Genomic DNA, 25,933 nt, shown 5'->3' on the forward strand with positions numbered 1-25,933 from the left:
CTCCTCTCTTTTATAATCATGTTTCTCCCACTTAGAAAAGGACACTTCTCATCTCCCCCAATTCCCACTCTGGTTCCAAACCTCTGTGGTGCCAAGTAGAAAAACAAGTAGAAATACTGGCAATGTCAAATACTGGTGATGGCAATACTCACAGAACCCAAGGCCCGCTTCCATCTTTCCCTATCCATTAAGGGCAAAAACAAGGTATCTGAGACCTGCTGGAGTTTCTCTGAATTTAAATGTACTGCAAGGTGGAGCTGGGAAGAGAATGTTCATTCACCCACCTCAGCCTCTCTGTCCTCCACCTATTATAAAAAATACATTGTTCCCAAAGGTGCGAGGCAGAGAGAACATCTACCAGGAATCTTGCAGACAGCGGCACCCATTTTATGCAGATGACAAACTTGTGGAAGGGTGCTGGGCTTTATCTAGAACCGGAATCCAGAGGGAGCGGGCTGTGATGGGGATGTTTATCTTAATAAGTTGCGAAATAAAATTAGTTTTTTCCCCCCCAAATAAAGCATGGTTGAGTTAGTCCATGTATTTGATAATAAGGATTGACTGTGCCTGTTGGACTCGGTACCAGCTATTTTCCTCTGTATCAATTGAAATGAATACTGTAATTCTCCCAATCCTGTCCAAGTATCCTAGCTTCAAATGGGTCTGTAAGTGAAAGATTGACAAGCATAAATAATCATTTGTTATATCTTGAAAGAAATACTCTGTTATACTTCCTAGAAGGAGTATAAGAGGACTCTAAGAAACACTAGTAAATTTAAAGGATTTCTATGTCTTTACTTTGGACAAAATTAAAGGACTTAATTGAATTCTCAAGTGACAATTATCATTAACAATAACTTGTGAGTCACGTGGCTGTGAGACTGTGGACATATAAATCAGATGCACTGAAGGAATGGACGGATACTCCTGTAACCAAAACCTTTCTCAGCTCTTAAATGTATAACTACAAGAAGTAGAAACAGAACTGATGCTGAATCCTGTGCATTTTATCAACAAGTAAATACCAAAGTGGAAAAATCCCACTCATGAAATTTGAAAGCTTTTACTTTCATAATATAGAAAAATATGTTCATTTGTGACCAATTTGTAATAATGAATAGAGTGACAATCACCAAGGAAAAAATGTTTTTAAGCCTAAGAAACATGTCATAATTAATTTTAAAAATTAAGATTTCAAGCCAGGCTTGGTAGTACACACCTACAATCCTAGTGCTTGGGAGACTGAACCAGGAGGATCACAGGTTCAACAAGGCTAGGCATAACTTAGTGAGACCTTGTTTCAACATAAAATACATAAATAGACAGAATGCCGCTGGGCTCAGTCCCTAGTACCACACAAGATTTCAAAACCTATTTTTGAAGTAAAGGCATATTAAAATGTGACTAGTGAAAGCTCTCAGAGCATAAAAACATATTAGAATATAATTTCTGGCAAAGTGGGAGTTGATACCAAAGAAAGGTGCTATGTGAAATTTCCAACATTAAAATATGTTTAGTGCATATTTAAATGAATGGTGGTGGTTATCAAATTGTTACGTACTTATACCCCATGGACTATTTTAAAGTGTTACTGCAATTAAAATTCTCTGATAATTAAATCAATCATCAGCAACTCAATTCATAACTTATAAAATACAGATACCAACCTAAAAAATGTGCCCAAAGGTGCGTGGTTTTACCAAACTTGTAAAAGGGTGCGCAATTTTTAAAAACTGTTGGAGGATCCCTGCACTACCTTGTTTATCTCTAGGTGGGGATCTTCTAGTATCAGGGATGACCAGGGCTCCTCCGCGGACTGCGCTCATTCCCTTGGAAGAACCTGAGCTGGGGATTCATTCTCAGGTCCTGCCTGCACCTACATCTTACGGAAAATCAAGGGGCGTCCTGGTTTCCTGAGCATTAAAGGCTAGATTGCTAAAAGTGCAGGAAGCTGGCTCTGCGGGTTTAGCTGAGGGGGCGCGGCGCGGGCGCATCGTACAGGGATGCTGGGCACCGAAGCCCGGCGCGCACTCTGCGTTGCGGCGGCAGCATCCGCAGTCCTGGCTCCAGTGGTACCCGGCGGTGCAGGCGCAGAGCCGCGGGGTCGTGCGGTTGCCGGGTTCCACGGCCACCAGGGCCTTCCCTGCGGGAGACAAGAGACAAGAGACAGGTCAGCGGCCAGCCAGAGGGAGGAGACACAGACACGAGGTCCACAAGGAGAAGCAGCCTAGCACTCAACCCCAAAGGGCCCAGGGCGGCGGCCTGGGTGATTCATCAGGACATTGGGTGAACTCGCGAGTTCCTCCTCGCACTTGTGGGCACAAAAACATCCAGCCGGGCTTTTGTTGTTGTTTGCGTTAGTTTTTGTTGCTCTCTCCATCTCTCCCCCGCCCCTTTAATAATTTTGTGGGCTTTCTAAAAAGTCAATTTTCATGTTGACTTTTTTTCACATAGGGAGACTAAAGACAGGAATATAATGATCAATGGCTATTTTGGCAAATGCAAAACTGCTGTACACAGCTTCTTGATATTTAGTAAATTCTGATGCTGCCTGTATTACTAATACCAACGCTAGTTCAGACCCTGAAGAAAACGGTTTCTGAAGAGTCTAGATTCATCTTTGAGATCTTAAAGGGCCCCCGGTGATTACATCCATGGAGAAAGTGCAGAGGCACGCAGAAAGACATGCTTAGAAATCAACCTTGCCCCAAACTCTTAGAATGGCACATTTCTCTCTCCCTTTCTTTCTCTGTATTTTTTTTTCACATTTTTATTGGGTACATTATAATTTACATCATATTGGGGTACAGAGTGTTAGAAAAATACATACACACACTCTTTTTTCCTTTCTGTCTTTTTTCTTTTTTTATTCACAACACTTAGCAAAGTGCTTGTCTTCTTACTACAAATCTCCTAGCTCTTTCCAGGTTTTCTACACACACACACACACACACACACACACACACACACACGCCAATCCTTCTTCATTATTATTATTATTATTATTATTATTATTATTATTATTAGTGGTACTGGGGTTCCTGGAAACCCTTCTACCTTCAGGCTATGCTCCCAGACCTATTTTTATACTTTTTTAAATTTGGAAACAAGGTCTCTTAAGCTGGCTCCGAAACTGCGCGATCCTCCTGTCTCCGCCTCCCAAGCGCGGGGATTACAAGCGTGCGCCACCACGCCCGGCGCAGGAGCCAATCATTATTCAGGGATTCATACTTGTGATTTTACTAAAATTGATCTGTAAGCCCAGGTCAGCATTCCGTTACTTGTGGACTTGTGCAGAACCGTGGGAATTTTGAGCGGCTCCACATTCAGGTCTTGGCGGAGGCTGGAGGAGGGCGCTCTACCATCTTAGCCCTCACACTGTAAACGAGCATCCTTTACCATCTATCCAGCTCTGCCTTATTGTAACTTGTGTGCTCGTTGCTGTTTTCACTGTTTAAAATGGCTGTCCCGTAGTGCTGAAGCACTGCCTGGTGTGGCGAGTGCCCGAAGACTGGGACCTGCCTCACGGTGGGTACACATGCCTTAGGCTAACTCTGTGGGTGGGGGTCGTGACGCTGCTCACCATGGGCACAGCGCTGAGGAGTCAGCAACACATCAAACAGGAACAAGAGAGTGAGGCTGCACGTTGATCAGCAGGGAGGGACCAAACCTTGAATTTGCCCAGGATTTGCTAATTCAGTGTTTATAGTGACCTTTTGTGTGTGCAGGGGGGGGGGGTACTGGGGATTGAACCCAGGGGCATTCTACCTCCAAGCCCCAGGGTCTCACAAAGTTGCAGAGGGGCTCACTAAGTAGCTGAGGCTGGCCGCGAACCCACAATTCTCCCGTCTCAGCCTCCAAAGTATTGGAATTACAAGCGTGTGCCACCACACCGGCCTATGGTGGCTTTATAGAACATTACTACTTTATTCAAGGACAGCCTCAGCTACTTAGTGAGGCCCTTTGCAACTCAGCGAGACCCTATTTCAAAATAAAGAGTTAAAAATAGGGCTGCGGGTGTAGCTCGGAGGGAGAACGTTCCTGGGTTACATCCCTGGTGCTGAAAAATCCCCACAAAACTACTTTAAATAAGAAGACTCAGCTGTACACACACACACACACACACACACACACACACACTATAAAACCATAATGGCACTGAAAGCAAATCATAATATTATGGAACCCTTGTAGGACTCTATCTCATTCCACTTGTCCAAATGTCCTTTGCACCTTATCTTCCTGAATTCATATAAAAGTTCCAAGGGAGCTTTCCAAGGGGTAAAAGAGACAAACCAGAAATCCATTCCCTCTCTGATTGTCTCAGTTGTACAGGCAAGAAGGGGACATGAGGAGAAGCACCTGCTGCTTTCTCTGCCCCCCTCCAAGCCCAGGTCACTGGAACATAAACAGACACATGCCACGTCTCTGGAAAATCCTCAGTACTCCCACTAGCCTACCCAAATGTAACTGAATGTAAGACCATAGGGTGGCGAATAATTTTGGCATATTTTTAAAGCACTCAGTTCTAGGTGATAATCAATTTTGACAGGAGACAGAATGAATCTTTATTTCCAAGAGACAGCAATGAGTCAGGGTTATTACTAAGCAGTGGGAAATTAGAAAAACTGGTCAGATGCTTCTCCTCAGTGTAGTTTCCCTATTACCTTCTCCAGCTCCAAATCTGCCAGCTGTCTCCAACACATTAGGGAAAATATGGCTTAAAAAAAATACTTATTTCTAGCCGGGCGCAGTGGCGCTCACTTGTAATCCCAGCATTTGGGAAGCAGAGACAGGAGGAACCAGGTTTGCAGCCAGCCTCAGCTACTTAGTGAGGCCCTCTGCAACTCAGTGAGACCCTGTTTCAAAATAATGAATAAAAAATAGGGCTGGGGGTGTAGCTTGGAGGTAGAATGCCCCTGGGTTCCATCCCTAGAACTGCAGAAAACAAACAAATAAACAAACTTATTTCCTACTTTTGTCAAGAAAAGGCCTATAAACAGGGACTAATCCCACAGCAGTGAGTCTCCCTAGAATCCCCCACTAAGTAAAATGTTTCACTACAACTAATCCAGAATCCTCGAGGAAATGGCTGTTTACAGTTCAGGACAGGAAACACGCAAGGTAAACCTGAAATCAAATGAACCCTTGAAGATACCCGAGATGGTATCAGAAGATTTAGGGCCATCTGGAAGAGGGGGATTCATCTCAGACCATTAAAACTAATAGTAACTGCATTAGAGCAACACACCGCAAATACTACTTCTAACTTCGTGAGTTCCTTATACTAATACATATCCTTAGGAGAAGGCTGGTCAAGTCATAATTTTGAAAAGTAATAAGTCAAATTATAAACATTTATTCTGTTTTTCTTATATGTATCATGCTTCAGAGAAACAAAGAGTTGGTGAGAGAAATTTCTCTTCATGAAGCTTTCCAGCCAATAAATGAAGAAGGAATGATAGACTTAGAAGGTCACCCTTGCTGGGTGTGGTGGCGCACGCTTGTAATCCCCGTGCTTAGGAGGCGGAGACAGGAGGATTGCGCAGGTTCGAAGCCAGCCTCAGCTACTTAGTGAGGCTCTCAGCAACTTAGTGAGACCCTGTTTCAAAATAAAGTATAAAATGGGTCTGGGAGTATAGCCCGGAAGTAGAAAGCCTCTGGGTTCCACCCCCAGTACCACCAAAAAAAAAAAAAAAAGAAAGAAAGTCACCCTTCTGCAGCCTCTAATGAGAAGAGATTTGGCCATGTGTATCAGCAGCTGTTTATAGCACAAATAGATAGATGAGCAGCCATTATGTGATTCTAGTATTACATATACACACACATATATATACATATAATATATATTAAATATATATTACATATAAGCTGGGCATGGAGGCGCACGCTTTGTAATCCCAGTACTTGGGAGGCTGAGACAGGAGGATCATGGGTTCACAGCCAGCCTCAGGTACTTAGTGAGACCTTGTTTCAAAGAATAAAAAAATAGGAATGGGGGTATAGCTTGGAGGTAGAATGCCCCTGGGTTCCATCCTCAGTATCTCAAAATTATATATATATATATATATATATATATATATATATATATATATATTAGATGTAATATATATATTTAGATGTAATATGTATTATAGTCTGTTAAATGTATGAACTATACTATTTTAAGACATGTAATGTAATACAGAAGTTTTGCCAAAAAGAAAAGCAAACAAAAAGGAAGCTAGGTTCTGATCAGCCTTCTAGATCTAACAACCAATTTAAATACTGGGGACAGAAGAACATGTTAAATGACATCAAGGGGATGCAACCAGCAAAATTTAAACTGGAAGTTCCACAGGACTAGCATGATGAGCTTTTCAGTATATAAACAGACCAGAAAAGGGAAATAAAAGAGAAAGAAACTCTAAGTTAGGAGATTACAAAACACACTTTGATACTGAGTGCTAAAAACAAAGTATGACTTTTAAAATGTCCAAGGCCAAAAAGAAAAGAATACCCCGGGACAGCCTGGTAAGTAGATAAAAATGTAGAGCTAATAAAACATGATTTAAGAAAGATGCTTATGCCAGACGTGGTGGCGCACGCTTGTAATCCCAGCACTTGGGCTGAGACTGGAGGATTGTGTAAGTTCTAAGCCAGCCTCAGCTACTTAGTGAGGTTCTCAGCAACTTAGTGAGACCCTGTTTCCAAATAAAATATGAAAAAATAGGTCTGAGAGTATAGCCCAGGGGTAAAAAGGCCCGAGTTCCATCTCTAGTACCACAGAAAAAAGAAAGAAGAAAGAAAGAAAGAAAGAAAGAAAGAAAGAAAGAAAGAAAGAAAAGAAGAGAAAGAAAGAAAGAAAGAAAGAAAGAAAGAAAGAAAGAAAGATTATAAGTCAGATTTGTTTCTGAGTCCTGCTTCTCATCTATTAACCTTGGAGAACCCATTCGACCTCTGAGTCTCAGCCTCTCCACCTTTCCAATGGGCCGGGCATGGCTACCTTACAGGAATTCAGGGGAATGAAATAGCATGCCACCAGTGGAAACGTTGTGGAAACGTTTTGTCCACTGTAAAATGTATTCATGATTAAACTTCAACCTAAACATACTGGAGAACAAAAGTTCTTGATGAAGTCTCCATGAAGAATTTTAACCCAGGGCTTTAGGGAACTAAAAGGCATCTTCTTAGGGGGAATGGGGTCCCCACTGCCATAACTTCTTCCTGCGCCCTTCAAAAGAAAGAGCAGCAATCAGGCAGGGCGGCTCATGCTTGTAATCCCAGTACTTGGGAGGCTGAGACAGGAGGATTGTGCGGGTTCAAAGCCAGCCTCAGCCACTTAGTGAGACGCTGTTTCCAAATAAAAAATATAAAATATAGGTCAGGGCTGTAGCACAGAGGTAGAAGGCCCCTGGGTTCCATCCTCAGTATCACACACACACACACACACACACACACACACACACGAGCATTGGCCATACCTAAAGATGAAAATATAGAAGAAGACACTGGACGGCCAAAAGAGGAGCACATGGTGTCCACACTCCCCCGACACACCCGTGTCCACACTCCCCCGACACACCTGCATCGCACACTTTATGCAGCAAGCATTTATCTTCTTCATTCCAGGTGTCCAGGTATTCATCCGGGCCGCAGAGCAGACACACACTGTCAGAGGTGGTAGTGCATTTAGAAGACATGTACTTTCCTTAAATTGGAAGGGGAAAAATGCACCAATCAGAAACAAAACAACAACAACACATCACGAAACAGCAACTCAAAACACACCAACCCCAAACAAAACAGCAACAGCTAAATAAGGCATTGGCTGAGGATGGAGCTCAGGGAAAACGCACGAGCTAAGCATGTGCCGGTCCTGGGTTCCATGCCCAGCACCAAACGAGCATACAAATAAGGCATCATTCTACTGGTCCATGTTACCATGGCGACCATCCCGGAAAGCCCATAAGACAACCTGATACAGTACCCTGAGCACAGTATGCTGAGCTCCACGGACCCCTCAGCTAGCTAAAAAGTCCTGTCCTGGGGTTTCTGTGGCCACAGCAGTCTCTTAGTTCATCTAAATAAAAGACCAACCATCTTTTGCATTAAAAAACTCTGCTGATAGCTGGGCGTGGTGGCTCACGCTTGGAATCCCAGTACTTGGGAAGCTAAGACAGGAGGATCACAGGTTCACAGACAGCCTCAGCTACTTTGTGATGCTCTCAGCAACTTAGTGAGACCCTGTTTCAAAACAAAGAATAAAAAATAGGGCTGGAGGTGTAGCTTGAAGGTAGAATGCCCCTGGGTTCAATCCCCAGTACTGCAAAAATAAATAAATAAATAAATAGCCGGACGTGGTGGCACACACTTGTAATCCCAGCATTCAAGGGGCTGAGACCGGAGGATTGTGGTTCGCGGACAGCCTCAGCTACTTAGTGAGGCCCTCTGCAACTTAGTGAGACCCTGTTTCAAAATAAAGAATAAAAAAAATAGGGCAGGGGGTGTAGCTCAGAGGTCAAATGCCCAATCCCAGACCCGCTAAATAAATAAATAAACAAACAAACAGAGAGAGGGGAGAGAGAGAGAAAGAAAGAGAAAGAAAGAGAAAGAAAAAGAGAGAGAGAGAGAGAGAGAGAGAGAGAGAGAGAGAGAACTTTGCTGATGAAAAATGGAGCTATAGACTTAAGCTGGGCCCTAGAGCACTTGAGGGATTCCCTAGAAGTCCCTCAGAATAAGTGGTCTAAACAGGAGGCACTTCTTATCATCCCTTTCCCCTGCCCATCTTCGCACTCCCCTCTGACGTCACTCTGGATGGTAAACTTCCTGTGCCCTCCATGTACCACCCGCTGATGGCTAGTTTAGTCCGACCAGACTCACACCCATGCACATTTACACACAAACACATATGTACAGGGTACACACACACACACACACACTTGAAAAATCACTGGCTCTTGTTTATGCACAACCAAGAAATACTTGCAGCTGAAGTATCCACAGGGCCTTGTAAGAAGGTAGCCCACCCTCCCGGTGCCCTGCCCGCGTGATGAGGAGCTGAGGACCCCGTGGGCTGCGGACTCCTCATGGGCTGCAGGAATGTTTGGCCACTCTGCCAGAGTGCCTTGGGGTGTTATAGCAAGTTCCCTTCTGTTCCTCTGCAGGTATGTGGGAGAAGGTCTAGTAGGGTTCAGGGAAGTTCAGTAATGACAATTTCAGTATGGTTATTCCAAAATAAAATTCCTGTGAAAACAGTTTTAAATAAAAGCCATATTTCACACTTTGTGGGTTGGAATCATAAAGTGCTAAAATATGGGTTTGTATACCTTGTCTTCTCAAGCGAGAATGTTTTGGAAAATTGTATTTCAGGACAAATTAAGTACTAGTTTCTGAAATTGCTTTTGGTTGGAGAGTGATTTTATCTATTGAGGGAAAGATTTTTATTTTCCAAGTGATAAACATTATTATCTGCCACTCAGATGATAGGTCTATCCAATTTCTTTTTTTTTCATCTACTAGAACAGGGGGAGGGGAAGAAAAAAAAAAGGAGAAGCACCCCACTTTGGCAGACCATGGAAGATTCTGGAAGCAAGCATACCTGGTTCGCATCTGTTACAGCACCGCCCAAGATGTTCATAATGCCTGTTACTTGTGCAAGGAGGGGCGACTTGGAAGCTCACCTGGAAAGAAAGTTGACATCAAGTAGATATTATACCCATTTCTTCCTGGATAACACAAAAAGTCAATTGCCAAATTGCACATCTAAAAAGTACAAGAAAATACCACAAGCTACTCAAATTATCACCTCCTAAAAATGTCACTTTCCTGCCCATTTCTCCCGCCTTCCACCAAATGTATTAATCCAATCTTTGAGCATAGAGCTTTATACCTGTTTAACTATTTAAAAACATTTCAGTGATGCTCACAGAGATATGGTGGACTAAAGGAAATTTGCAAATCGGGAACAGAGTTGAAAAACACTTTACACCAGCCACATACAAAACTGGCCCTACCTCTCTGGGGTCAGATGGTAGACAATATTCTCAATCAACTTTGGTCATGGAACTACAAGAATATAACGAGGCCCCTTGTTATGATTATATGATGTCAAATCTGGTCTTACAAATTACTTGTGGATTTTAAAAGATGTTTAATACCACCCACCTTCTAAAATGTTAAACATGTAGAAAAATTTAAAGAGTGGGGTCAAGAATGCGCTATGGGACTATCATGGGCTAAGTCTCAACCACCCACTGGCTGAGAGACCCTGGACAAGCGTTTTAAGCATTTTGAGTTTCTGTTTCCTTTCTGGTCTGATTGAAATGCAAATACCAATCTCTGGATCTGCTCATATCAATAAAATAAAATAGCCAAGTCTCCTGGGTCACCGGGCATCTTACAGGATGTGGAAGGAAAGCTCTTCCCTCATTAGATTTCTCAGAATAAGAAACAATAGTAAGCTGGGCATGGTGGCGCACGCTTGCAATCCCAGCATTCGGGAGGCTGAGACAGCAGGATCCCAGTTTGCAAACAGCCTCAGCTATTTAGTGGGGCCCTTTGCAACTCAGTGAGACACTGTTTCAAAATAAAAATAAAATAAATAAAAACTAGGGCTGGGGGTGTAGCCTGGAGAAAGAATGCACCTGGGTTCTATCCTCAGTACCACCCCCCCCCCGAAAAAGAATCAATGGTAGACCCTGAGATAGATTGAAAAGCAGACAGGTTAGGAATGGAACAGCAAAACCAAATGGTTGGACTTAACTTGTATGGACATCAGTGTGTACATACAACACACCAAATACCCAGCCAGGTCCACAGATGCCAAGGTATGGACCTTTCCCTCAAGGGGCTTAGACTTGAATGGAAATAGACACCTGGCTGATGCTACAGTGGAGGCAGATGGGCCCCACCTCAGCAGAAGAGAGCCAGGGAAGGTTTCCTTGGTGATGTGTGAGTGAACTGGCTTGGAGGATGCACAGAGATCAGATGGACCAGGACCTGGCAGGTGGAGGGAGCAAGAAGGGCAGAGAGGGTTTTGCAGACTAGATGAGTGATTTCGTCACCCTGAGGTCCCAAGTGGCCTGGGTCTGGCTGGAGCCCAGCTTTGATTAGCAGAGGCAGGAGATAAGAACACAGGTGGCCAGCCCTCAGTCAAGGTCCAAGGAGGCTTCACCTGCAGATTAGAGAACTTGGAGGGAAAGTGCAGAAAGAGTATGGCTTGGAGGAAGACATGGATCCTCACAGTACTTCAATTATGGAAGGAAGTTTTATAGAGAAACCATCAACCCAAGGGCTGAAAGCTAGTGGAGGGGGGCACGAGGGGGTATGGGAAACTCTGGTCTCACCCTGGCCAGGTTAGTGGAGCAGGAATACTATAACTTTGAGTTCCACGAGAAGGTCCTAGTGGGATACTGGAGCGACATGTTCCAGGACGGCTGTGCGTGGACTTGCCTGGCTCCCATTCTCCACGGACATCACATAACACACATTTGATGCTCCCCAAGCCTTTATACCATGACAGGGTTTCTCTTTTTTATTTTTTTATTTATTGTGTGTGGTACTGGGGATGAAACCCGAGGCTTTCTACCTCTGGGCTATACTCCCAGACCTATTTCCTATTTTATTTGGAAACAGGGTCTCACTAAGTTGCTGAGAGCCTCACTAAATAGCTGAGGCTGGCTTCAAATTTGTGCGAACCTCCTGTCTCTACCTCCCAGGTACTAGGATTACAAGTATGCGCCACCACGCCTGGCTCACCAGATGACAGGGTTTTGAGGGTATTGTAGCAAGCCCTGGGGAAATTGGGAAGATTCCCAGGAAGCCCACTCCTCTCTCCTCTCTCCTTTGCTTTTTTTTTTTTTTTTTTTTTTTTTTTTACCAGAATCGGTAGAAGGGCTCTGCTCTTCTCTGGGTCTGTTAGGTAGTTAGCCAGAGAGGAGCAGGATGGGAAAAGAAAATGAGACCGAGAGGAATCTTCCTGGGAAGAGATATGGAGATTGCCCCACCCAGCCATGGTCAGAGAACGCCAACTCATCACAGTACAGCTCTAGACACCAGCGGAAAATCCATCACGGTCAATGTAGGGTGTCGCAGTCTCAGTCGCCGGAAGCAGTCACCGCCCCAAATTACTATGCATGAGGAGGGGTGGGATTTCTGGACTATAAAAATTCACCAAGCAGCAGACTCGTCCTTTCTGCTCCAGGAGCAGCCAGCTCTGTAACCCTCTCAATAACTGTTCTTTAACCCACCTAATAAAACCCGTTATGCTCACCCTGTCTGTGCCCCCCCCCCCAAAATGAAATCTTTGGGGGAGACAAGAAGTGATGGAAGCTCAAAGCCCTGGTAACAGGTTTAGCACAGTAACACACACACACACACACACACACACACACACACACACACACACGCGAGGAGCGGAAGTACATGGTAAATGCGGCTGATACAGACTTCAGCTGACAAATAGGATGTCTCTGCGCCCAAGGATACTCCTGTGTGCCAGTCACAAGGGCAAACAGGATGAGCGTGCGGGCGGGCTGCCATTCAGACCACGAAGGTTAGCAATCACTTCTAACCCATGAGAAAGCTACGACGCTGTCTGCCAGATAAGCGTGTGCTATGTTTGTGAGAAAAGCAGAGAAAGGGGCTTTTTAGGGGAATTTGGCGAGTGTCCGGGGCAGCCGCATAGGAGCACCATCAGAGTCCCTGGCGGTGTGCGTCCCGGGCTCCGGGCTTGCCGTGGGTGGCGAAGCGTCTGACTGGCACGTGGACAGCTCGAATCCACCTTCAGGAGGGTGGCTGGGATTCGTTCAGCTGTGGGCGCCTGACCCAGGAGCGCAGCACCTCCCCACACACAGAGCAATCAGTTTTCCAAACTGTACAGATGCCTTCCCGCTGGGACAGATTTTCACAGGTTATTCCAAAGATTTTTTTTTTTCAAAACCAGGGACTTAATCTAGATGTGTTCTACCTTTGCACTACAATCTCCAGCCCTATTTTTTTTTAATGTGTTTTTATTTAGTGTGGTACTGGAGATTAAACACAGAGGTATTCTGCCTCTGAGCTACACTCCCAGCCTCTTTTTTTTTTCTTCTTCTTTTTAATTTGGAAACAGAGTCTCACTAGGTTGTTGAGGGTCTCAGTAGGTTTCTGAGGCTGTCTTCAACCTGTGATACTCCTGTCTCAGCCTCTCAGGTACTGGGATTACAGCAGTGTGTGACCACACTTGGCTTATTTTTTATTTTGAATGAAAGTCTCACTAGTTGCTAAGATCCCACTAAGTTTCTGAAGCTGGCCTTGAACCTGCAATCCTCCTCTCAGCCTCCCAAATACAGAGATTTTACCAACGGGAGCCACCGTACCCAGCTCAGATTATTACTCAAAACCTGTTTCTTTCTCCTAAATTTCTACTTTACTCTGATTCTATCAGACTTGCCTCCATTCTTTTTAATGAGATATAATTCATTTACCATTAAATTTAACCTTTTAAAAGTGTACCATTAGCTGCAAGTGGTGGCCCACACTTGTCTTGTCATTCCAATGCTTGGGAGGCTGAGACAGGAGGGTTGAAGGTTCGAGGACAGCTTTCGCAATATAGAGAGACTCTCGGCAACCTAGTGGGACCCTGTTTCCAAACAAAAGACAAAAAGGGCCAGGCGTGTAGCTTGGAAACAGAATGCCCCTGGATGATTCAATTCTTAGTTACACACAGACACACAGACACACACAGACACACACACACAGACACACACACACACACACAAACACACACACACACATGCACACACACACAAACACTTACCATTAAATGTTTTTTATTATATTTGCATGATTATACAACCAGGACATTATCATCACCTCCAAAGTAGATATGTTGACTTGACAGAGCTATAGAACATTTTAAAGGGGTTCTATTTTTCATCTTTTTGAAACTGGGGATTGAATCCAGAGTGCCACACCTGCAAAGCAGGTGCTGAACTTTTAGTAGAAAAAAAATTTACAATAGAGCACAAACTTTACATTGGGGAAATCTGCAATGGCGAGGCACAAAATGATGGCTTTAATCTGATTTAAGCCACAGCTTAAGCAGAAGCCTCCGTGGCTCCGCAGTTACACGGTACGCTTTGATGTGTGCCTTCAGACCTCACACCAGCGCCCGCCGCACGACCCGCAGAGGTCAGCTGTGCCCTTATTGTCCCTTCTCTTCTTCCCTCCTGGATCTCTGCTTCCAGCTTTTTCTCCTTCTCTTGCACAGTCTGTGCAAGGAATTAGGAGAGAAGGGGAGCTAATAAAGTATAAATAAAAAGTCCCTTTGTAAAGCTCTGTGGATTTATTTCCCTATGCAAATCTGTGTTAGGTCTAATTCCGAAAAAAAAAAAATCAAGTAAAGAAACAGATTTCTGCCAATGGAGCCGCAGAGACAGGTGGATCTGTGTTTGGAATCCTGTCGGGCAGGTTGACTTAGATATCTGCGTTGCACGGTGTCAATCAGACTGACTGTAAGAGAGTCGGTGTGGACGCTAAAATTGCTTCCTTGCTCCACTGAAAACTCATGCTGACATAGGACAAAGTAGAGAGAGCCTGACTCCATCTGTCAGGCCAGGAGGGAAAGAAGACCTCACCCAAGAGGACTAATGAGGGAATTTCCATAGGCTTTATAAAAAGTCATTCATGATGATATTTAAGCATTTGGCTATAATTTCAGAAGGGATGATATCACATTTCTGAATGTTGGAGTAGAACTGAATGATGTGGGGTTTTTTTTTGTTGTTGTTGTTAAGAGAGAAACTATTAAATGTAAAAATAACACTTCACTGAAGGGTCCTGTTGCCCTTGGGAAAAAAAATCCTTAACCCATTCAGTCCCAAGTTTAGAATTCTGTGACTATCTCAGTGAAATTGACCTAGGTGCAGTAGGTTGGTAATAAGAATCTAGATTACTAATGTAATCTAGACTGATGTCTTTAATATTTTCTTGGTGCATTATAGTCTCACATCATAATGTAAAGCATAGTGATAGTGGCGTACATGCACACAGCACCTGGTGGGCTTTCCCCGCTCCCTCCCCATCCAGGGTATTGAGACGGACACTGGAATTCTCAGAGAGATACACAATGCAGGTGGAAGTGATTCCGCCATTGGTCCGCAGTCTTCCCCCAGACCGCCTCCTGGCTCCGCTAGGGCTTCTTCATTTTCTGGAGTCTTTCTGGCATCCCGATTACTCTCTGGCTTCCACACATGACAGAAAACCTATGACCCTTCACTCTCTGTGACTGGCTCATCTCACTCAGCAGAATGCTACCCAGGTCCATCTGCTTCTCTGCAAATGGCATCGCCTTGTTATTCTTGATCGCTGAGTAGAATTCCACTGTGTGGCCATCCCACAATTTTTTGTGATCCATTTATCTATTGATGGACACTTGGGTTGGTTCCATAATTTGGCTCTTGTGAATTCTGGTGCTATGAACATGGATATGCATATATTACTGTAATTCTCTGATTTCAGTCCTTGTGGAAAGATGACTTGGAGTAGTATAGCTGGAAAGACTAATATTAATATTATAATATAATTATTTTTTATTTTAATTTAATTATATGTTATATAATTATAATATGTGCTATATTTATTTTTTTATTGGTGTTCTATATCTGGGATGACGGGACCAAAAAAAAAAAAAAAAAACAGGCTACAGAAAGTCACTGTTAGAATGAATTCGGCCTAGAATAGTATACAGCTAAACAACAGAACTTCCTTCTATGACAGTCTCATGCTAACAAATGATTTCTCTGTGATGCCTTTTGTTCTTAGAGGTAAAGAATAAGAAATAGGGCTGGGAGTGTAGCTCAGAGGTCGAATGCCCCTGAGTTCCATCCCCAGTACTGCAAAAACAAAAACAAAATAAAACAACAAAAACAAAATCCACAAAAAACCAAAAAAACACCACAGGTCACATTAAGAGATCAGAGTAGCTTACAAAAATAAGTGCTTTGAAATTTTGACCATTTCTTTGAATGTTTTTCCTCGGCCAGCTGAGAAGGCAGTATGGAGAGCATGTCTACATCTCTTAAACCTTTCGATTAGTGAGTCAAAACACAGACCCTTGAAATAGGGATGTTTTCGGAAGCCTCTTGAGTTTGACCTCTTCTTCGCGGTAGCCTCCTGGGGAGCTGTTTGTTTATTTTTTGTGGTACTTGGATTGAGCCTAATACATGCTAGCAAGTACTCTACCACCGAGATTCACCCCATTTCAAGCTTTCTTTCTTTTTTATTTTTGGTACTGGGGATTGATTCTACCTCTGAGCTCCATGAACCTACGATCCTCCTGCCTCTGGTCCTAAGCGCGGGGATTACAGGCGTGTGGCGCCTGCCTAGCTCCTAGCTTTGTGAACCCGATCATCATTCATAGTCACACACTGTGATGAGAAGGACGCTTCCTAGCATTGTACCTCTCAGTTAAACGTCCAAGATGGGGAAGAGGGATGATAGGAGAATCACTTGTAGCCCAGAAGTCAGATAGGGCAGCTTTCTCTAGAAAATAAAGCCAAGACCAAATACTAACTAAAGTCAAGTCTGATCAGACAGAATACAGGAATTGTAGTGACCAGAGAGAGGCCTAGAGAATTCAGGTTAGAGGAGGGGACTTGGTACCTGCCTCCGGGTGATGAGGTTAAGACAAGGCCTGCCCAGGCACCATGGCCCAGGCAGCGTGCACGTCAGGGCAAGATTCCCTCTTCTTCTTTTTCTTTTTTCTCTTTTCCTTTCTATATTTTGCCAAAATGGTTATTTTATTTATTTATTTATCTATTTATTTATTGTGTGGTGCCGAAGATTGAACCTAAGGGCTTTATACCTCTGAGATACATCCCCAGCTCTATTTTATTATTTTTTTTAATTTTGAAACAGGGTCACACTCAGTTGCTGAGAGGCTCACTGCATTGCTGAGGCTGGCTTCAAACCTGTGATCCTCCTGCCTCAGTTTCCCAAGTGTTGGAATTACGGACATGCACCACCACATCTGGCTCAGCTGGAAGATTATTTTCTTTTGGGTCAGCTCTTGGAATCAGGCCTCCAGTTTGGTCTGGACAAAAGAATGCCTGACATTTCCTTAATAAAATCACCCACACTCATATAACAAGAAGACCCAAAGACAACAGACCAAAGGCCAGTTCTGAGCCTCAGTCCTCTCACCTGTGTACTGGGGCTGACCGTACCCATCCTACTGTGCTGAGATTCAGACGTGACGGTTCCCACAAATGACCAAGCACTGGTAAGTGCAGCACTCCACGAACACTCAGCCTCTGCTTCATCACTTAGACGCTTAAGGCCTTTCTAGCAGGTGCTTGGGAGAGCTAAACGATGTAACCCCATTAGCCCTCAGTGCAAGGTCTGCATTCCACAGAAGACGGTATTCATGTACACATCTGAACAGAACTAGTAAATATAATTGACTCACACCCAGTCATTCCCTCCGGGGATCCAGGCGACGAGAGTGCCACCAGAAAAGGAAAAGACCAGAGATTCAGAAAAATCCTGAAGGCCAGATTTCTTTTCTGAGTGCACCATCTTTCCTTATTTTGAAACTGACCATGGCAAATCAAGGCTGCATGGCCAAGGATTTTAGAAGCACAGTTGGTTGGGGGTGGGGGGAAGAAAGTACTTTGGGTTTCAAATAAAGAAGTGCTTTTTCATGGAACTGGAAGGTGGAGGCATCACTCTGAATTCCTGACAAGTGTTCGAGTCATTTCTGTGGCTTTCTGTCTGGGGGTTCAGCTGGGTGGGGTCCACGCTCGGGTGCAGGCAGAGACCATTTACTCAGTGCATCTGCTGATGAAGCCATGGACAGATTACATCTATGGTGACTTCTGTTCACCAGAACAGTAAATGAGTTTATGGTCGAATGCCCTTCTAGAATGTCTCGTTTTACATCTACTTATAGCTAGAATTTCAAGCTCACAGATTTGCAGAGAAAACATATGGCAAGCTAATTTTTCTTCCGTACAAGCCCAAACTTTGCAGTTCATACGTCAGACCAGCATCACATAGGTACCTATGAATATAGTACGCTATACATTAAAGATAATGCTGGGCGTGGTGGTACGTGCCCGTGAGCCCAGTACTTGGGAGGGTAACGAGAAGATTGTGGGTTCAAGGCCAGCCTTGTGAGGCTCTCAGCAACTTAGTGAGACCTTGTTTTGATTAGAAAATAAAATAGGGGCTGGGTGTGGTGGCGCACTCTTGTAATCCCAGCATTCAGGAGGCTGAGACGGAAGGACTGTGGTTCGCAGACAGCCTCAGCTACTTAGCGAGACCCTTCACAACTCAGTGAGACCTTGTTTCAAAAAAAAAAAAAAAAAGACTAGCCGGGCATGGTGGCGCACGCTTGTAATCCCCGCGCTTGGGAGGCAGAGACAGGAGGATCGCGCTGGTTCGGAGCCAGTCTCCCTGGCTTAAGAGACCCTGTTTTCACATAAAATAGTTAAAAAATAGGTCTGGGAGTGTAGCCCGTGGGAGTGTATCCCGGAGGTAGAAGGGCTTCCAGGAACCCCAGTACTACCAAAAAAAAAAAAAAAGACTAAAAAATAGGACTAGGGGTGTAGCTCAGAGGTACGATGCCCCTGGGTTCCATCTTTGGTACCACAAACATAAAATAAAATAAAATAAAATAAAATAAAATAAAATAAAATAAGGCTGGGTGTAACTCAGAGGTAGAATGTCCCTCAGTTCAATTCTCAGTAACACACACACACACACACACACACACACACACACACATTAGTTAGTTAACTAATTAATTAAAGATATAAGGGGAAGTATTTGGGGGTCACCTATGCACCCCAATGTATTAGCTGGCACTCCCTGGGTAATGTTTATCTCACCTGGGAGATCAGTGAACTACAGATCCTGCTGGAAACTTAGAGGCCCCAGGTTATACCAGCCAGGTACATGGTATAAAGGAAAATAGAAATGGATACAGAGAATCAGAGGGTTTAACAAAAACTCCCCAAGTGCTTTAAATAGAATTTGTTTCAAAACCATCATATCTTTTACACTCGGGTCTTGAAAAAAAAATCCCCTGCCTAAAGCTAGACTCAGTACTTGTGATTAGTACAATATAAAAAGATATGCCTAGCTCTTTTGAAAAGATGATGAAGAATTATGACCATTATAAAAATTACAATTGGCTTGCTACCAAAAGATGTAGGGCATTCTCTCTTGCTCTCTGTGAATGAGTGTCCAGAGATTAAAGAGGATTCGAAACTCCAACTTGAAGCTATCCATCCCAACTGGTTGGCTCCTACTGGCGCCACTGAAGATTCCAAGCACAAGTCAGCTGTGCCTCCCACGAACACAGCATCACCCCCAAAGCGGCACGGAGTCAATCTGCTCCTCGTGGAAACAACAGAACCTGGCCAGTCATTCCTTTGAGTGATTCAGTCACCTTTTATCTCCAAGGGAAATCTGTCTCTTAATATAGACCAGAAGCCTGGTGTAGTCCAGGGTTTAACAGTGGAGTATAAACCTCTAAGACACGTGCTGCCGTCACAACATCCGGAGCTTCCTTTCCTTTGCTTGTACAAGGTACTGAAGGATGGGGCTATTCCTGCTCTTGCAGGACAGAGCCAGGGAGGCAGAGAGGCAAGGGCACTGATGGAGTTCCGCTCTACATCCAAGCACTAGTGCGTTGGAAAAAGGTCCGAGTTCCACTCAGTCCTGAATGACAGCTCTCCAGGGTCACACAGGAGAAGTGGCCCAGAGCCCCGGCTTCAGATGGGCTGGGTGCGGGAGGGGTTGGGAAAGGGTGCTGACTGCATGGCTGCCACACAGGACGGATGCCCAGGCTGGGAGGGGAAGGGGCAAAGACAGAGGGGAGAGTGGGCAGGTGCAGGAAGGGAGAGGAGAGGCCCTGGGAGCCTGGGGAAGGCACAGGGCTGAGAGCCTGACCTGCAGCTAGGAGTGGCGGGTGGAGAAGCTTCAGGCCTTCTGGGAAGGGCAGTGAAGTGGCGGCCAAATAGGGGAGGGTCTTTTCTTCAGCAGCCCCAGGCACCAAATTGAAAGGACCACTGGGATGAGAAAGGCAATAAGACTGGGTGTGGTGGCGCACACTTGTAATCCCAGCATTTGGAGCCTGAGACAGGAGGATTGAGGTTCACAGACAACCTCGGCTACTTAGTGAGACTCCGTTTGCAACTCAGCGAGACTCCGTTTCAAAATAAAGAATAAAAAATAGGGCTGGGGTGTAGCTCAGAGGTAGAATGCCCCCTGGGTTTCATCCCCAGTACCGCAAAAAAAAAAAAAAAAGACAAAAAAAAAAAAAAGAGACAAGCTCTTTTTCAGACAAGCACAGAGCCAGGATCCTGGTTAGACCTCATAAAGGGCGTGGCCAGAGGGAGTGGACAGGAGGGAGCTAGCCTGGGCAGGAGGGGCTCTGGGTGGCCATATCTGCAAGAGGCAATAATGAAGCTCAATTGGGGGAGGGAAGAAAGGGCTGTCTCCCCCCACATGCACACATAGTATAATATTGAATTACTGAATTTGACTTTTCTGTTTTTTCTTTTTTTTCTGGTGCTGGGGACTGAACCTAGGGCTTTGCACATGCTAGGGGAGCGCTCTACCACCGAGCTACATCCTCAGCCCCTGAATTTGGCTCTTTTTATGCTCATTCTTTGATTTACATTTAAAAAAAAAAAACTTTCCCAGTAACTAAAATTTAAGAAAATGTTTATTGTGCTGGGCGTGGTGGCACACGCTTGTAATCCCAGCGCTTGGGAGGCTGTGACAGGAGGATCACACAGGTTCAAAGCCAGCCTCAGCTACTGAGTGAGACCCTGTTTCCAAATAAAGTATAAAATAGATCTGGGATTATAGCCTGGAGGTAGAAAGCCCCTGGGTTCCACACCCCCCCCCAGTACCACCAAAAAAAAATTAAAGAAAATGTTTATTGTGGTAAAATACATATACCATAAACATTGCCCTTTAAACCATCTTAAGTGTGTAGTTCAGTGGTATTCATTCCACTGACACAGTGAGTGTAATTCTCACCGCTGTCTCTTCGCAGACCATTTTCATCGCCCCAAATAAAACACCTGTACAACCATTAAGTAATAACTCCCCATGACTCCTCCATCAGCCCCTGGCCACCACCATCTTATTCTTTTTCTCTATGTATTTGACCACTGTAAGTGGAATCATACAATATCTGTCCTTTTGTGTTTGGCTATTTCCCTTAGCATAATGTCTTTAAGGTTCATTCATACCACAGCATGCACCAGAACTGTGTTATTCTTTTTGTTTGTTTTTTCGTGAGTCTGTGGAAGAAACCCAGGGGCATTCGACCTCCGAGTACACCCCTTCCCTGTTTTTTTTATTCTTTATTTTGAAACAGCATCTCACGAAGTTACGGAGGGCCTCACTAAGTAGCTGAGGCTGTTCGTGAACCGCGATCCTCCAGTTTCAGCCTCCCGAACGCTGGGATTCCAAGCGTGCGCCACCACGCCCGGCTTCTGTTGTTCTTTTTGACTGAGTCATACTCAATTATATGGATACACCATATTTTTTTTTACCCATTCATCTGTTAATGAGCACTTGGGTTGCTTCCACCTTTTGGATACCTTTTGCAATGAACACTGGTGCATAAGTGTTTGGTCCAGTCCTATTTTCAATTCTTTTAGGTCTATACCCGGGAATCATATGATGCGTTAGGTTTCCACTGCTCCGACCAAAATACTTGACAAGAACAACTGAAAGAAGAGAGGTTTATTTGGCTCAGTGTTAGAGGTTTCGTCCATGGTCAGCTGGCTCCATGAAACATCATGGAGGCAGGGCATGTGCACCTCAGGGCAGCAGAAGCAGAGAGGGACAGACACGGTCCCCAAAGCCAGGCTCCCAGTGATGCATCTCCTCCATCTGCCCGCCCCTGCCGAAAGTTACTACTAAATCCATTCAGATTATTAACCCACCAGGGATTAATCCACTGCTTAGAGCCCCTGAGGTTCAATTATTTCGCCTCTGAACACTGCTGTGCTACCAACACATGAGCTTTTCTGAAGGACATTCCATAGCCAAGCTATAACAGATGGCGATTCTGTTTAGCTCTCTGAGGCATCCCCAGATTGTTTTCCACAAGGGATATACCATTTCACATCCCCACCAGGAACGCATGAGAGTTCCCTTTTCTCCATATCCTTAGCAACACGTGTTGTTTTCCCTCCCTTCCTTCCTTCCTTCCTTCCTTCCTTCCTTCCTTCCTTCCTTCTTTCCTTTCTCCTCCCCTCTCCTCTCCTTTCCTTTCCTTTCCTTTCCTTTCCTTTCCTTTCCTTTCCTTTCCTTTCCTTTCCTTTCCAGTACCAGGATTGAATCCAGGGGCATTTTACCTGTGGGCTCAAACCCAATCCTATTTTTTTATTCTTTATTTTTTAGTTTTTTTTAAACAGGGTTGCACTAAATTGCAGAGAGCCTACTAAGTACCTGAGACTGGCCATGGACCTGTGATCTTCCTGTCTCAGCCTCCCAAGTACTGGGATTACAAACACCACACGCATGTTCGTAACTGTTGTTGTTTCTGTAAGAGCAATCCTAATAGATGTGAAATCTCATCATAGTTTTTATTTGCATTTTTCCCAGTGAATAATGATCTTTTCATGTGCTTACTGGCCATTTGTATACCTTCTCTGGAGAGATATCTATTCAAGTTCATTGCTACTTTTTATGGGAAAATTGATTTGCTGGACCAGCTCACAGGATTTGATTTAGCTGTGACAGCTGCTTCACGACATGGAGCAGGAGAGGCATCAGGGGGTGGTAGGACTCGAGTTTATTTTCACCATTTTGAAAGAAATTCTTGCTTTTAGGAAAAGTGTTCCCACTCTTAACAGCACTACCGCATGGTTCTTTAGAAAATAATCTAGGGTTTTAGCACTTAAGCCAAACATATCCCATGAATTTGCAACTTAAAAGTGTGACACATTAAGTACATCTGCCTTTTGCCCTCAGATATTAACCACATGCATTCTATGTGCTGGAGACCATTTTAGGATAGAGTGGATGGATCGAGTGGATGGATATTTCCCAGGAAGAGTTCTTGTTGACAGTCCAGCAGAGCAGAATGGCAATAAACACACAGTCAAATCTGATTGTAGTGACTGTTATGAAAAATAAGACAATGTAAGCAAGGTGATGGGGTTACTATGGGATGCTCAGGTGACATGGGGGTGGAGACCTTCATAAAGGGAGGGACCGGCCGGATCAACAGCACGTCTTGGGAATGTTCTGGAGAACACAGTCTTTGCACATCCTGGGAGGGAGTCCACATGGCCTGATCCAGGAGCAGCAAGAAAGCCCACTCAGTAAGAGGAGAGCACGCTCCAAGGTCACACGAGTGGCCACAGAATTTATGCAAATGCATTTATAGAATCAGGACTGTGTGGTGTTGACTTGAGGATCACAGTGGACGTGGCCAATACCCTGTGAAGGTTTCTATAATAAGCGTTCCATGCTATTTTACGACCAGGTAGGAATGCCTATGGTTTAAAGGGGGTTGGTCCCCACTGAAATGCATGGCAAAGCTTACTTCCCTATTGCAGCAGCACTGAAAATGGGTCCAGTGGGAAGCGACTGAGTCATGACTGCCCTTTGCAGCAATTAATGTGGGCCTCGTGAGTGGGCTGTGGCTCACAGGAGTAGATTAGTCCATGAGAGAGCAGGTGGTTATCAAAGAATGAGCCTGAGCCCTCCCGGGTCTCTTCTTTCACCATGTAACTTTCCTCCAAACTAACTTGATGCTTGTGGCTCTTGGGCACACTCTGGCAATGCATGCCTGCCTTGTTGTGACTCCACCGGGGGCCCCTCGCCAGATGCTATCTAGCATCATGCTGTTTGGTCTCTCTAGCCACCAGAATCATGAGCCATATAAACCTTTTTTTATAAAGTACCCAGCCTTGGGTATTTTGTTATAGTAACACAAAACAGTCTAAGCCAATTTGCCACAAAATTTTCCTTAAATTATTACTAATTTTATAAAATATACACGATATGAAGTTATTATCATAATCATTTTGCCAAACACTTTTTGAGTAAACATTGTGTGTGCAAGCCCCCACACACATACACATACAGTAAAAGAAATCTGACTTGGGTCAGATTTAATTGAAAAAAACATTAAAAGTATAAAGTAACTGTAGCTTATTAGAAATGGCCACATATTTGAAATTAACATATTTTTATGTTAATAACATATTTTAACATATCTTAACATATTTGAAATTATAGTAAAAACAGACTAAGACAATTTGCCACAAAATTTTCTTAAGCTATTACTAATTGTGATAAGGTACACATGATATCAAATTTATTATCTTAACCACTTTGCCAAACATTTTTTGGAGTAAATATCACACACAAGCACAGAAAAAGAAATTTGACTTGGGTCAGACGTGGTCGCGCATGCTTGTAATCCCAGCATTTGGGAGGCTGAGACAGTAGGATCACGGTTCGCGGACAGCCTCAGCTACTTAATGAGGCCCTCTGCAACTCAGTGAGACCCTGTTTCAAAGTAAATAATAAAAAATAGGCTGAGGGTATAGCTCGGAGGTAGAATGCCACTGCGTTCTATTCCTGGTACTGCAAAAAAAAAAAAAAAAAAAAAAAAAAAAGAAAGAAATCTGACTTGGGTCAGGTTTAATTTTAAAAAACATTATAAATAGAAAGTAACTGTGGCCTATCAGAAGCCTTAATATATTTAGCATTTTTATTCAGCAAATGTTAAAACAATTGACTTTATGCACTACCTTAGAAGTTGCTTCTTCCTTGACCCTTCAGCATCCTGCCCACCACCACCTTAATTACGGACATGCTACTTAAAGAAAAACAAGAGAGATGTACCCAAAAGCTTACCAAAGGTCTACTGATTTCTGTCAAAACCTCTTTCTTATTTTCTTCATAATGCATTTATTTTCTCTGCTCCTTGAAATGAAAATGTGTGGCCCAAGGGAAAAAGAAGACATCGCCTTGCATTAGTCACAAAAACTTGTGACTTTGTTTTCCAGAGAGATAAAAAGTGAAAAAAGTTTGCATCTGTGGGCCACTTGAAAAGAGAGTGCAAGGAAGGTTTGTTTCCTGAACGCAGTGATTAGGTTGACTTTGACTTGTCCTGTTATCCCTCAACATGACTTCCCCAGGCTCCACTGAATGCTCCAGGTGTGAATCAATATCTCTCCCTCTCCCTCTCTCTCTCTCTCTCTCTCTCTCTCTCTCTCTCTCTCTCTCTCTCTCTTTGCACGAGGGATTGAACCCAGTGACATTCTACCTCCCAGCTATATCCCCAGCCCTTTTTTATTTTTAATTTTAAAACAGGGCATCACTAAGTTGCTGAGTGTCATGCTAAGTTGCTGAGGGTGGCCTTGAACCTGTGATCTTCCTGTTTTAGCCTCCCAAGTACTGGTATTATAAGCATATGCCACTATGCCCAGCTTTTTTTAAAAGTTATTATTCATCTGAGATGAGAACTGCTTTCTCCTCTTTACTGTAGTGAAAGCCAATGACCTCTGTGCTTATCTTCCAGGCTCTGCCTCCATTCTGGGGGTAGAAGCTGCTAAGACCATGAGCCCCAAAATGGCCAAGAAGGAAGGTTTCCCCTTGTCTGCCACCTCCCCTTCTCTGACTGCTCCTGACTCTCAGGGGGAAACCGAGTGCATCTATAATGTGCAACAGACTCCCTCGGCATCCGATGAAGACGCAGATTCTGACTTGGGACGTCTGGGGCCGGGCCTGAGACTCGGCATTTCCTCCAAAGCGCCCAGGCTGATGCTGATGTTGCCCATATCTGAGCTCAAGGTCAGAGACTGCATGACAGACCCAGATGACATCCAGCTCCCCAGCAAGGCTCAGGATGCCCTGTACGCATGCTCCGTCTCACCTCCAGCCTCTTCTCTGGCTTCTCCTTAGCAGCCGGGTCCAGGCT

The 25,933-nt window shown here is 44.2% G+C and overlaps 1 protein-coding gene across 2 annotated transcripts in view; it reads right to left on the reverse strand.

The window, feature by feature from the left end:
- TNFRSF11A (TNF receptor superfamily member 11a) overlaps positions 1-25,933 on the reverse strand; it is a gene marked incomplete at both ends in the record, with an annotated part of 67,980 nt that overhangs the window by 28,880 nt on the left and 13,167 nt on the right. For both annotated transcript variants that reach the window (XM_080714443.1, XM_080714442.1), the window contains 3 exons: positions 2,000-2,143; positions 7,565-7,690; positions 9,581-9,662. In XM_080714443.1, the coding sequence (XP_080570569.1) occupies positions 2,000-2,143; positions 7,565-7,690; positions 9,581-9,662 (352 nt within the window). The remainder of the gene's footprint in view (positions 1-1,999; positions 2,144-7,564; positions 7,691-9,580; positions 9,663-25,933) is intronic.

The sequence above is a fragment of the Muscardinus avellanarius genome (assembly GCF_963383645.1).
Source record: "Muscardinus avellanarius genome assembly, chromosome: 17".
Taxonomy (NCBI): domain Eukaryota; kingdom Metazoa; phylum Chordata; class Mammalia; order Rodentia; family Gliridae; genus Muscardinus; species Muscardinus avellanarius.